The 13,029-nt window shown below is 34.6% G+C and overlaps 1 protein-coding gene across 1 annotated transcript in view; it reads left to right on the top strand.

Annotated features, from left to right (window-relative positions):
• Positions 1-13,029, top strand: part of RAB2A (RAB2A, member RAS oncogene family) — an 83,489-nt gene that overhangs the window by 57,436 nt on the left and 13,024 nt on the right. The window contains exon 6 of the mRNA XM_031946370.1: positions 6,202-6,313. Within this exon, the coding sequence (XP_031802230.1) occupies positions 6,202-6,313 (112 nt within the window). The remainder of the gene's footprint in view (positions 1-6,201; positions 6,314-13,029) is intronic.

The following is a 13,029-nucleotide window of genomic DNA, read 5'->3' as shown; positions in this document are numbered from 1 at the left end:
TAGTGGCTATGATAATATACCACAGTTGACTTAGGCTTGGTCCTTGACCTTTCTCACCAGTGTAATTCTCTACTTTATTGAAGCTCATTGTTAGTCATATACAGCCAATAAACAGTTCTACCAGCATCAGGTTTTAGAATAGTATCAGCTTTCTAGTCAGTGAATTCTACTTTAGCCATTTGAGAACAAACTAGATCATGTTGCTAATTTTGGGATATCTAAAAGTCCTGAAAAAGAAAAGTATAAAAATCCTAATGATTATATGATCAGTCTTTTGCTACAAAGAGCATGTTTGCCAAAAACCTGGATAAGATTGGGTCTTGACTTTATCATTGCTATCTTAGGGGTAACAAGCATTAACAACAATGACATTCTGATACTGCTGGTAGAAAACAGTCTTTAAAATATTGATCATGAAAAGGTGCTACAAGAGATTGTTTAAAAAATAATTTCCTGCAAGGCAGATCCTCTTTCTATAGATAGCCTGACCATTTTATCTTCCGAATGCTAAATTTCTTGTTCACCATCTTGCTTAGTTTCATCCTCTGAATATATATATTTTTTTTTATGGGAACAAATCTTTCTGGAAACCACTACTAAAGAGCTTATATTCAACATCTCTATCAGACTACATTAGCTAAAATCCAATTTCAAATTATTGCTAATATTAAGAGAGTTACTTCCCACTGATTCAGCCAACAACTTCTTTATTACTAATCTCTTGTCTTCAAAAAATGGCTTTTCAAACTTTATATAAGGTTTCATTATAAATTTGTCAGTACATTTGTCAAGTGCCTACTTACTTTTATGCCACCCTTGTGCTAAGTAGCACTAAGTTATTTGACAAAGACTATGGGTAAAATTGGATAGTCATAGAAGAAGTGTGATTTATATTAACATTAACTTTCTCCTTATGCAAAGAAGCTCCAAATAACTATGAAATCTAAATATAAAAGGTTATATACTAAATATAAATATATTACAGAAACATGGGGAAAAAACTATCTGTAGTAAAGAGGATCATAGAAGCTAAAATTAATAATTTTGGCTACATAATTTTTTAAACTAAGAGGGAAATAATTAATTGGGGGGGGGAATCTTTGTAGCCTGTTTTTCTGCTAAAGGTCTCATTTCCAAGATATATAAAACTCAGATATGTAAGAAAAAAATCCATTCTCTAATTGATAAGTGGTATAAAGCTTTGAACAGATAGTTTTCAGTGAAACAAATTCAGGCTTTCAATAGCCATATGGGATGTGAGAAACCAAACTATAGCACTCTAATTATCACTAATTAGAAATACAAATTAAAACAATTCCAAGATTCTGCATCAGTCATCAGAGTAGCAAAGATAACAATTGAGAAATAGTGAAGGAGCTGTCAGAAAAGCAGGCACATTGATGGACCTGGTGGACCTGTGAATGGGGACAATTGTTATTGAAAGCAATTTGTAGTTATATACGAAAAAATTTTAATCCCTTTGAACTAGCTGTACCACTACCTTTGCTCAAAGGATATCAGAGAAATAGGAAAGGTCTTTTATGTACAAAAATATGTCATATGTGTGTACTCGCAAAAATTAAGACTGAAAAGATAGAAGACTCATAAAACAATGGAAAAATTAATGAAGAGTGAAGTGATCTGGAAGAACAAGCTGTACTATAACATCTATATAATAAAAATGTAAAATACTGAGGACATGTACAAATTAATAAAGAATGAAGTCGGGACAGCAGTTTTCAACTTTGAAATCTGTAAGAATATGAGCAACACAATTGCTTTTCATGATACTAGAGAATCAAATGATGAAATAGTTCTATTCAGTTACAAGAGGCATGACAGAACAAGACTTCTGACTTCTGTTTTGCTTGACCATCCATATGCATATTTGTTGTTTTTCCTTTATTCTAACAGGGTAGGGAATGGGAAGGAGGAAAAGACTTCTGGTTTTTGTTTGTTGTTGTTTAAATAGAGGTAGGAAAAGTGCAACAAAACTACTCTACCTGAGTTCATATCTGACCTCAGACACTTCAGACCCTGGGCAAGTAACACTGTTTGCTTCAGTTTCTTCATTTGTAAAGTGGCAAATCACTTGAGTATCTTTGCCAAGAAAACCCCAGATTGTTTTGAACTTCATATTGATTTTCCTTGGGAAGCTCATGAGAGAAAAGAGAGAAAAGTTTTTTCTTCTATAATTTTCTAGATCAGTTCTTTAAATGTTACTCTAAAGCATATTTTAACTACAGCCATATTTATTGAATTTTTCCAGTTAGTGGTCTCATTACTTTTATTAAATTTAACTAAGTTAATGCTAATTTTTTTTCTAACTTTGGGAATTCAATCTATCTAATTTCATATGGCCTATCTGATCCCTCACCTATAAATCTCGCTTCACTTTACCCAAATCTATCTTTTTTCTTTGTTTTAGGACTTTGGTTTGCCACAAATTCATGCAGTATGATTCTCATGTGTTAGATACAGTACATTGTAGTGGAGATTTATTTAGAGTTGCTTAAGGAAATTGAAACTTAGTGAAGCAGCTGAATGTTTTCATGTAACCACATTATTTCTAGAAGGGTTTGTTTTCACACTACTGAAAATTTGAGATCATATATGATTGGTTTTCCTTAGGTGAATAAAATTGATTGTTCAAATATAAATAACTATAAACAATAATAAATAACTATAGTACATAGTGTGAAATTACAAACTGAATGAACAATATTTTTTTTCCATCTGTTAGCTAATAGAAGTAATAAATACATGTCAATAGAGTATTTGGAAAGTAACATTTCCACCATCATTAAAGGGTTTTGGTTTTCATATATTTTTTTTTTTTTTTTGGACTGGCAAAGTGATTTGATATTGGTTGGATAATAAAATGTATTTACTAATTTTTTTAATATACCTGGGGATTGTAGTCATTATAACAATTACTCTTATTTTGCTCTGAGGGCCATATTGGAGTACTCTTTAGTGACTCCTTTAGGTACAACATTTAGCTTGATTATTTTCTTCCCCTCCATTAATTAAAGAAGTATTATAAAAATTTTTTCAAATCAAAATATGAGTGGAAATCCTTCACACCAGCATTTCATCAGTGTCCCCTAAAGAAGGTAATTATTATAGAATATGAAAGTGAAAAAAAGGATTTTTTCTTTTTAATTCAGATACCTATTTCTAAGTATCTTAATAAAATGTTTTGTCTTGTTGCAGGTACATAGAACTTTTTTTATTTTATTTTATTTTTTGCCAAGGCAGGTGGAGTTAAGTGACTTGCCCAGGCTCACATGGGTAGGAAGTGTTAAGTGTCTGAGATCAGATTTCAACTTAGGTCCTCTTGACTTTAGGGCAGGTGCTCTATCCTCTGCGCCATCTAGCTGTTCTGAGCTTTTTATTTTAAAAGTTTTGGTTTTATTTGAGGTTTGATATCTAAATGAGGAAATAAGAGAATGTGTAAATAAAAGTGCATAAGAAATTTCCTAATATGTATAATGTAAATTTTAAGGAAAAGAATAAGTATCAAAAGAAGTTTAAAGATGGAACTAGAATAAAGGATATAAAGATAGTTAATGGAGGTATGACTAGATCAGAAGCTGATTGAAAAAAAAAAAAACAACCCATGGAGATAAATTGGATGATTGTTAGAAAGGGTCAATTGGAAGTGGGTACAAAAATGAAGAATGACTTTGAATGAATTACAGAAAGCAATAGGAAGCCACTCAAGAATTTGAAAGGGGACAGTGACAGATGAGAAAATTTGTTTTGGGTGGTTTATTTTCCTCCCATTTTGTAGCATTTTAACACAGTTGTAGATGGGGGAGGTATTAGAGAACCTAGAAAGAATAAAGATCTAATGATCCCAAGGTTAATATTGTCAAAAACTTAAAAAGAGGTTGCTTTAAGACATTAAAAAAGAGGCTATAGTAAGAGATTGTTTTTTAAAAGAATTATTTAAAGAGTATTGAAGTACTTGATAATGATAATATGCTGAAGTTGAGGAATTAAGGTAGTCCTGACCATCCTCTGCTTGTAAAACTTAAGATGGTGGTGCATGGTGAGAGAAAAAATTGATAATGTGAAAGAAATGATATATTAGCAGTGGTTCCTGTAGTATATTTGGGATTGATGGAAGGTAATGGAAACAGGAAATACTCATCCATATTATGAATAGCTTTTGAGAGTGCCAGGTGTAAAGAACTGAACTTTAACTTGAATCAATGGGCACCAATATTTGCAGTTATTAGATGTCTTTCAACAGGTAAACATAAAGAAATCTGTTTTTAGGAAAATTGGGAGAAGGAGGTGCAGAGCTAAGATGGCAGAGAAAAGACAGGGAATCTCCTGCGCTCTCCCAAATTCTTTTCCAAACAACTTTAAACAAAACACTTTAAGATAAATTGTGGAGCAGCAGCTGGAGCAAAAAAGGATGTGGCAAAATAATTTACCAGCCTAAGGCAGTTACGAGATCATGAGGCAATTTCCATTGCAAGAGGTTAATAATACAATGCAGTCCAGTATAAGAAAATGTTCTGGCAAGCCAGCACAAGCTTTGGGGGAGCTGCTGCAGTAGCAGCAGCTTCTAGAGCCACAGATGTGAAGAGGATCCAGCAACTTGGTCAGAAGGACATTACATGGGTCCCGTGTATATAATCGGGTGTACACTCTGTGATATTGCCTATGCATGTAACCCAATCATGGGTTACAATACCAGAATGAGGAGGAGCACTTATAAGAGCACACAGCTGCAAGGAAGTAGAGATGTAAAAACACATCTCTTTAGAACATACTTGCTTGGAAAAATTGAAAACATACCCTGCATCGCAGCCCCTCAAAAAACTTTGAAAACAGTTGCACAAAAAATATAAATTTGTTCCCTCCATCCTGTTGCATAACCCAATTTTAACATAAAGTTAAAAGTCCATAAGTAGACTGGGAAAATGAGCAAACAGCTAATCCAAAGCTTCAAAAAAAAGTAACATATGCATGTATATATATGAAGAAATGGACTCAGTTTCTCCAAAAAAGCATTTTTGGAAGTGCTCAAAAAGGATTTTAAAAATCAACTAAGATAGACACACAAATCCCCTGAAAAGAACTCCTTAAAAAGCAGAATTGGCCAAATGGAAAAGGAGGTACAAAAGTTACCTAAAGAAAATAGCTCCGTAAAGATTAGAATTGAGCAAATGGCAGTACTGGTATCATGAGACATCAAAAAGAAATAAAACAAAAATCAAAAGGATGAAAAAATAAAGATTTGAAATCTCATTGGAGAAACAACTCAACTGGAAAATCTTTGAAGGAGAAATAATTTAAGAAATATTTGGCTTTCTGTAAACTTGATTAAAAGGAGTACTTACCTGTTATCATTTAAGAAATTATCAAGGAAAATTTTAAAATATCAAGTGGAAAATTAATCTGGTAGTGGGGGATACAAAATAGATTAGAGTGAATGGCTGGAAACAAAGAAATTGAAAAGACTTGTAATGGGTGTAGTGATAATGGCTTCAAGAATTTTTAAAAATACTGTCCTAGGTTTGAATCCATTGTTTCTGTGTATCTTTAAAATGTATTTATTCTTCCAGATTTTCTTCTTGAACTTCATTTCAGCAAACTAAAATATGGGGAGAACAAAGGCAGCTTACTAAATTATCACACTGGATAGTAAGAATCTTAAGTAGAATTTAACTCTACTAAAGTACAGTGCCCTTTCCAGTATGCGATGATACTTTCAGTTTATTGCATTTGTCATATAAACATTCTCAGAATGCTTTTTCTAGACAACATATAGGAATGTCTTTCTTTTTTGCTATATTTTAATTGATAGTTATGATTTGGAGTCAAAAGATGGGTTCAAATACCTTTGCCTTTGGGCAGGACACTTAGTGTCTTTGGACCTGTTTCTTCTCATGTAAAAGAGAGAGGTTGAACTAAATTATCTTTAAAATTCCTTATAATTATAAAATTTTGTGATGGGGGGGGGGTTCATTAATTAGATTATATATTCCTTTAAGGTTGTAATGTGTCTTGTACATCTTTGTATCTCTCATAGCATCAAATGACATAACTTGCTCTTAATAGATTGCTGTGTTCACTTTTTTAAAAAATTATTCATAGAAATATAGAGCCCATGAGTTCTCATGGATTTTTTTTCCCCCCTCTGATGGTTGGTAACATGATCCTTTTCTTCCTTAACTTTAGTGATTTAGAATCTAGAAGAGAAGTTAAAAAAGAAGAAGGTGAAGCTTTTGCCAGAGAACATGGACTTATCTTTATGGAAACTTCTGCTAAGACTGCTTCCAATGTAGAAGAGGTAAGTGAAGTAGACTGTCCTTTTAAGTATTTAAATTTTTTTGTGTAATGGAACTGTGTTTACATCCTTGACATTTATGACACAGTGTAGGGTCTTGAACTATTTTAAATTGGATATAATTTCCTGAATTTTTTGACATTTCAACTTTTAAAAAATCTTTTTAATAAGATAAAATGAGTCAGAACATTACTCAATTTTTGTTTCTGTGCTTCCAGCAAATATTGTACTTTAAAAATTTGAAAGGGACCTCAGAAAAAATCAAGTTCATCTCTTCATGCTACCCTCCTATGTATTTTTTATATTTGTACTTTTACTGCTGTAAAAAATACTGATGTAATTTTTTATTTAGCAGATCTCCTTTCAATTATACCTTTGCAAATTAAAAGAAACTAATACCTCCCCCTTTTTTTTTTCAAGGGAAAAATTAAAATCTTTCTTTTTGTATAATTGGAACACAGATCCTTAATGATTTATTATATTAATTAAATATTAATTTAACTATAGTAAATCCAAGGTAGAATTTATATTTGTTACACTTTGACTTAAAAAACACTGATATTATTTTGTTAAAATATATGTAATGTGATTTATTAGGTTCTGTCTTTATTCTTAAGGAGGAAAATATATCTCTTATGTGGTATAAGTTCAAATATTTATAGGATATTCTGTTAAAATAAAACCAGGAGATGCAACATCATGTTGTAAGAGAATGACTAGCCTAGTGATCACAAAGTCCTGAGTTTAAGTCCTTCCTCACACACTTACCTGATCCCAGACAAGTCTCTTGGTATGCCCAGGCAATTCTCCATAAGACTTGCAGACAAGCTACTGATTTGCCTTAGCGAAAACCACTTTGTGTCAGACCAGGTAGTCCTTAGACAATAGTCTCTAAACAGACTCATATTTGAAGGTGATTTTGTGCCAGCTTGGTCTAGGAACTTGTATACTACTAGCAGAGCATTTGAGAACACAGTACTATTTTCATAGCAGATTAACAGATAATTTCCAGCTATTTTAAACTGATTAAATAGTCTTCTTATGTTTGTGTTTTTAATCATGAAAAATGTTTTATTTCTTTTTTGTATAACACAGTTGTGAAAATATGCTATAAAGTAATTTATCATACAACATCATGAGAGAGTAATTTGTTGTTTGGTTTATTGTATTTAGAAATTTTTATTAATATAACTATATTTATTCTGTGACCAACACTGTCAAACTATAGACATATAAGTTTAGATAAGACTTTGATAACTCAAGTGCAGCCATCCTGAATCTATCAAAGTATTTCCATGAATTAATGCATTACACAAAAATTACTTTGAAAAAAATGAAGCAATCTAGGTGTAACTAATGTGGAATAATGTCACTACATATAACATTTTATGCTTTACAGAGTGCTTTAACGTACATTATCTTATTTGATTCTCACAGCAAATCTATTAGGGAGATTCAATGATTTGCACACAGTTGCGCATCTACCCAGGCATTAAGCTAAAGTGGATCTTTTTGTCTCTCAGATATTATTGCTATGTTTTACTTGCTAATTTGGAAGAGTACACAACTCACCCCAAATTTTTAAAGCTCTTAACCTGGAATAGAGTTCTAAGTATTATCTCCATTTTGTTATCAGAACTATTTTGATTTACCAAAAAAAAAAAAATTATCCTGGTGAGAAAATAGACCTAGAAGAACAGAGGTGACATAAATCTTTCCAACCTTCTTAATAACAGTACAAGAATAACAAGCTTATATCCTTCATAGATAGGATATCTGTTGTACAAGAGGGAGGCAAGGCAATCAGTGAGCCAGTCCACCAATTCCTTTGTCCATAAAGTACAGTTGCTCTTTCTTCTGCAATAGGCTGTCATACAGTAAACACAAACAACTATTTGCTATAGCTGTGGAACTAAAAGAGATATGTTACAAATAGTCTGATGTAACTCTATAATTCCCATCATTTTACATTGAGTAAATTGAGGCCAAAAAATTTGATATTATGCAAGGTTATACAGAAACATACCCGATAATAATATAGAAAGTAGTTACCCAGTCAGTATGTGATAGATGTTTATTGGTTTTTGTTTTTAAAGAAACCTAAAACTGAGAACATTTTGGAAAAGCAATCCCCATTTTGTCCCATTTTTCCAAACAGAAGGTGTACTTTACCAGTATCAATAGTCTCAAAATTTCAAGGAGCTAAAGAATATTTTTTAATCCTTTGCTTTTTAGTTATCTAATCCTGTACTATCCTTTGTAAATAACATTTGGGGGGTTATAGTAGGGAAGGGATTTTTGATATCATTGTTGTAATGTTCTGATTGGTTTTCTGGAGGTCTCTGGGGCAGCCTTTGTTTCAGCAGAGTAATCTCCACAAGAATAATTAGATGTTAAAATCCAAATTCTTTATTGTCTTCTTGCCTGGGGCTCTGCTAGCTTTCTGGAGATCCTTCAGACGGTCCTTGGTCTCAGTGGAGAAAGCAAGAGGACAGGCCAGCCACCACAGTGGTGTGAGATGGAGTGAATCTGTCTCTTGAGTCCTAGGTCTTGTGCTTCAACCTCCAGTCACCACAGAGGTGGACGATGGAAAGAATCTGTGTCTTAGTCCCTGCTGGCTATTATGTACTCTATTATAATTACATCATTGTAGGTGTGAATCTTGTAGAACTATATTAAGTACTAAATACAAGTACTGAACTAGAGACTATTAATCACCATGCTAAACTAGATAACCATTGTCCATTTATTCCATTTAGTCAGCACCTTGTAAGAATCCTGCAAGATTTCTGGCCCATAACTTCTCCCACTTTCTTTTGTTTTAGAACATAAGTGTCATGCCCTCCCTGATTTAGGGAGGTGAGAACCCCAAAAAGGAGGTGATCAAGCCTTCCCTGAGTCCTCAAAGGGGTGAAAACACCAAAAAAGGAGTTGATCATGCCCTCCCTGATGTCTCAGGAAGGGAGATGAAAACACCAAAGGAAATGGGGGATTAAACTGGATTAGCAAGTTTTTGAAGGGTTTTATTTGAAACAGATATACATAAATCCATCAACATGGGAGTTAATTACATAAGCACATAGCAATATGGCACAGGCTAGTAGTACAAACTATGAATCAACATGAGGAATTATACATGTCCATAAGTCCTAGAAACAGTCCAAACTAATCTATTGTCCATTACTTCATGTGTCAGGGAATCCAGTAATTGCTGCAAGTTTTGAAGTCCTGTAATAGTCTCATCATGTGTTAGGGAATCCAATGATTCCTGCAGATTTTAAAGTCCTGTATCAGTCTTATCATGTCTCAGGGAATCCAGTAATTCCTGCGAGTTTTGAAGTTCTGTAACAGTCTCATTATCAGCCATGTTATTTCAGTGTCAGATTTTTTTAGGTCTTCTTTGTTTCGAGGTTTTTCTCTTTTTCTGTGTCAAGATGCTTGTTGGCACCATCTGATTCCTTCTCCATCTGTAGAGATACAAGCAAACCCTTTCTCCCAAGCAGTTAACCTATCTAGTACCTTCCATTCACCACTTTCTGAATTTCTCCTCATCATCTGGCAATTACATTGGAGTTGCTTGACTTGGACACTGTTCTTCTGCTGGGTTAAAAAGCCTGTATTCTCCCCAATTGTACTCCTGCTCCCTTTCTCCCATTGTTTTTTGGTTGATTGAAATCCCTTTCTTCCATCAAATTGCTTCTCTGCTGATTGATCATATTAGAGTATCGAACTTCTAAAGATTCTCTGGGTGTAACCTCGGCTGCCATCATGCCCCACCTGTTTTTTTGTTTGAGGTCTTGAGGAGCTGGGCCCCCTTCTCTCATTTCCCCGGGTCAATCTACATTCTAAGGCCCAGTGGAAGCCTCTATTGCATTTTTTTACATAGGGTTTTAGGTCTTGTTCTCCTACCCTGTCCTCTCTATCTCTATGCCAATATTGAGCTTTCAGATGTCCTACTTTACCACATTGAAAGCACTGACAAGTCTCTGGAAGTCCCTTGCCAAGAGGGACCCTGTTTTCCCATGTTCTGCATTATAGCCTGGGTATAGAAGGCATTTGTGCCCACTGTGGCACACAGCGTGTTATGATCTCCTCTAAAGGAGCATCTTTGTGTAGTTCCAGAATGATTCTTCCTCAAACCTCATTAGCATTTTCCTCAGCCAGTTGTCTTATAATTCCTGTAGCTGCATTTTCTCCATTGTTCGTATGACAGCTGTTTGCAGATGTCCCACAAAATCAGCTAAGGGTTCATTTGGACTTTGCTCTATATTTGTGAAGTCTTCCCCTCGGTCTTTTCCTGGGAGGAAGCCCCATGCTTTGATAGCACCCGTAGTTTGCTCATATGCTGTCAAAGGGTAATTAATCTGTACTGAAGTGTCTGCATACTGACCTTTATCTGCTAGTTGGTCAAAGGTGATTTGTATATTAACTCCAGTTTGCCTATTTTATTGGACTTGTATTCTACATAGTTCACTGTATTCTGAAAGCCACAAGTTTTGTCTAAGTTCTAAACATGTCCTTGCTATGGATTTCCAATCACTAGGGGTTAAAATTTCATAAGCCAAATTCTCTAATATCATCTTAACATAAGATGATGTAGCACCATAAAAAGTGCAACCCTTTTTCAAATATTTGATTTTTTTCCCCCTAGATTAAAAGTATATCTTCTCCTTTGTTAACCTGAAAAGTCAAACTGCATTTATTTTTAAATCAGATATATCCTGTCCTTTTTTTTTTTTTGCTTTAGCTAGTGCCTTTTGTAATCTTGTCATAGGCTGCTTCATAGTTGGTGTTGATTGTGTCACTGCCCTTCTCCCTCTACCTATGAAGGGTTAATTGAGGGGGGTAGGTCAGGGGATGGGAAATGTCCTAACTCCTTCTGTGAAGCACCACACTGCTTAATTTCATCAGAATTGTAGTTAACTCCTTGTGTAATTCTTCATGCTTTTCACCTAGTTTGTCAGTATCCTATCTCTCCTGCACTTTCTTCTTTTTCCTTATTCTATAACTTATGTAATTTCCTAAAGCCAATTGTATTAACTTATATGTATAGAGTGTTTTTTTAGGAATTGAATCAAGACCATTATCATTGTAATATTCACTTAGTTGCTCTCCTACTAATTTCCACTTGTCCAGGTCTAATTCTTCTTCCTTAGAGAACCAAGGAGATGTTTATTGTAATGTTTCTAAAAGTTCAATGATCTGCTCCCAAATTACAATCAAACCTTGGTTTTTTATGTGTTTAACTATGCATTCAACACATTTTCCTTAAGGTGAAAAAGAAGACTGTTTTCTAAACATTTGTCCCATTTCAGCCAAAACACTACTTCAGCCTTAACAAAGTTTCCTTCTTGTCTGTTTTTGTACTCACCCTAATTTCTGGGTCACACATGTAGGTCCTTAGTCCCACATTTGGAGGCCAAACTGTAGTGTTCTTGTTGGTTTTCTGGAGGTCTCTGAACAGCCTTCTTTTCAGTAGAGTAATCAACAGGTAAAAAGCCAACTGTTAAAAGTCCAAATCCTTTATTATCTCCTTCACAATCTAGTTTCCTTGAGGGCCTTTCAGACTGGCCTTGGTCTCAGTGGGGGAAATGCAGGAGGCCAGCCCCCCATGGTGATGTGAGGTGGAGTGAATGTCTCTCCTTAGCTCTGAGAGCTTCAGCTCCCGCCTTCAGTCCTCTTGTCTTCTCTCTCTCTGACCCTGGCTGAGTTTGTCCCAGCTTATATGCTGTATTCTAATTACATTATCATAGATGTGAACTTTTAGATCTATATTAAGTACTAAGTACATGTACTGAACTAGAAACTATTAATCACCATACTAAACTAGATAACCATTATATTATCAATTCCACTGAGTTAGTACCTTGTTAGTACTTGTTTCAAGTGCAGATTTCTGGCCCATAACAAGTGTTTCAACTCTTTGTATTGAGGCTCAGAGAAGTGGCATGCCCCTCATGGCACACAAGTATTAAAAAAGCAGAGGGTAGATTTGAACTCATATCTTTTGATTTGATAGTCAGTGATCTTTATACTATGTGCTTCCTTGGGTACCTGATGAAAATTAATTGATTGGCTTTTGACATTTTATATCGTATTTCCCTTTGATATGAAACTTATTGCAGTGGATAGATAACCTACTTCAGAATCAGGATTATTTCGTTCTGAGTGCTAGTTTCACCTATGATACAAACTGGTGGTGTGACTTTGGACAAGTCAATGCCCGTGACAACTTTGACCAAGCTGCATTACGGAATAGTTGAGGATCTTGACATGTAGACATTTCTTCTAAAAATAGATTTAAGCATTTACTATGTGCCAGGACCTGTGCTAAGTACTGGGGGAAAAGAAAGGCAACAACAGCAGCTGCCTTTGCAGGGCTCACATTCGAATGATAAGATAAAATATAGATAATTAGGTATGTGCAAGATACAGAGTAAGATAAAAAGTAATCTCAGAGGGGAAAGTACTAACAGCTGGTAGACCAGGAAAGGCCTCTTGCAGCTGAGTACAGCTGAATTTTGAAGGAAACCTTTTGGTTTGAAGGAAACCAAAGATGTAAGTGAAGCAGCATGGGAGAAAAGCAATACAGTTGGATCCCCTGTATTGAGGAGAAGAGAATTTCAAAGACTGGAAAGATAGGAAAGATACAGGTTGTGAAGAACTTTCAAAGCCTCACAGGGGATTTTATATTTGAGATTGGAGGCAATAAAGAGCCA

This window comes from Sarcophilus harrisii, chromosome 1, assembly GCF_902635505.1.
Source record: "Sarcophilus harrisii chromosome 1, mSarHar1.11, whole genome shotgun sequence".
NCBI lineage: Eukaryota > Metazoa > Chordata > Mammalia > Dasyuromorphia > Dasyuridae > Sarcophilus > Sarcophilus harrisii.
This window is presented reverse-complemented; position numbering and strand designations above follow the sequence as displayed.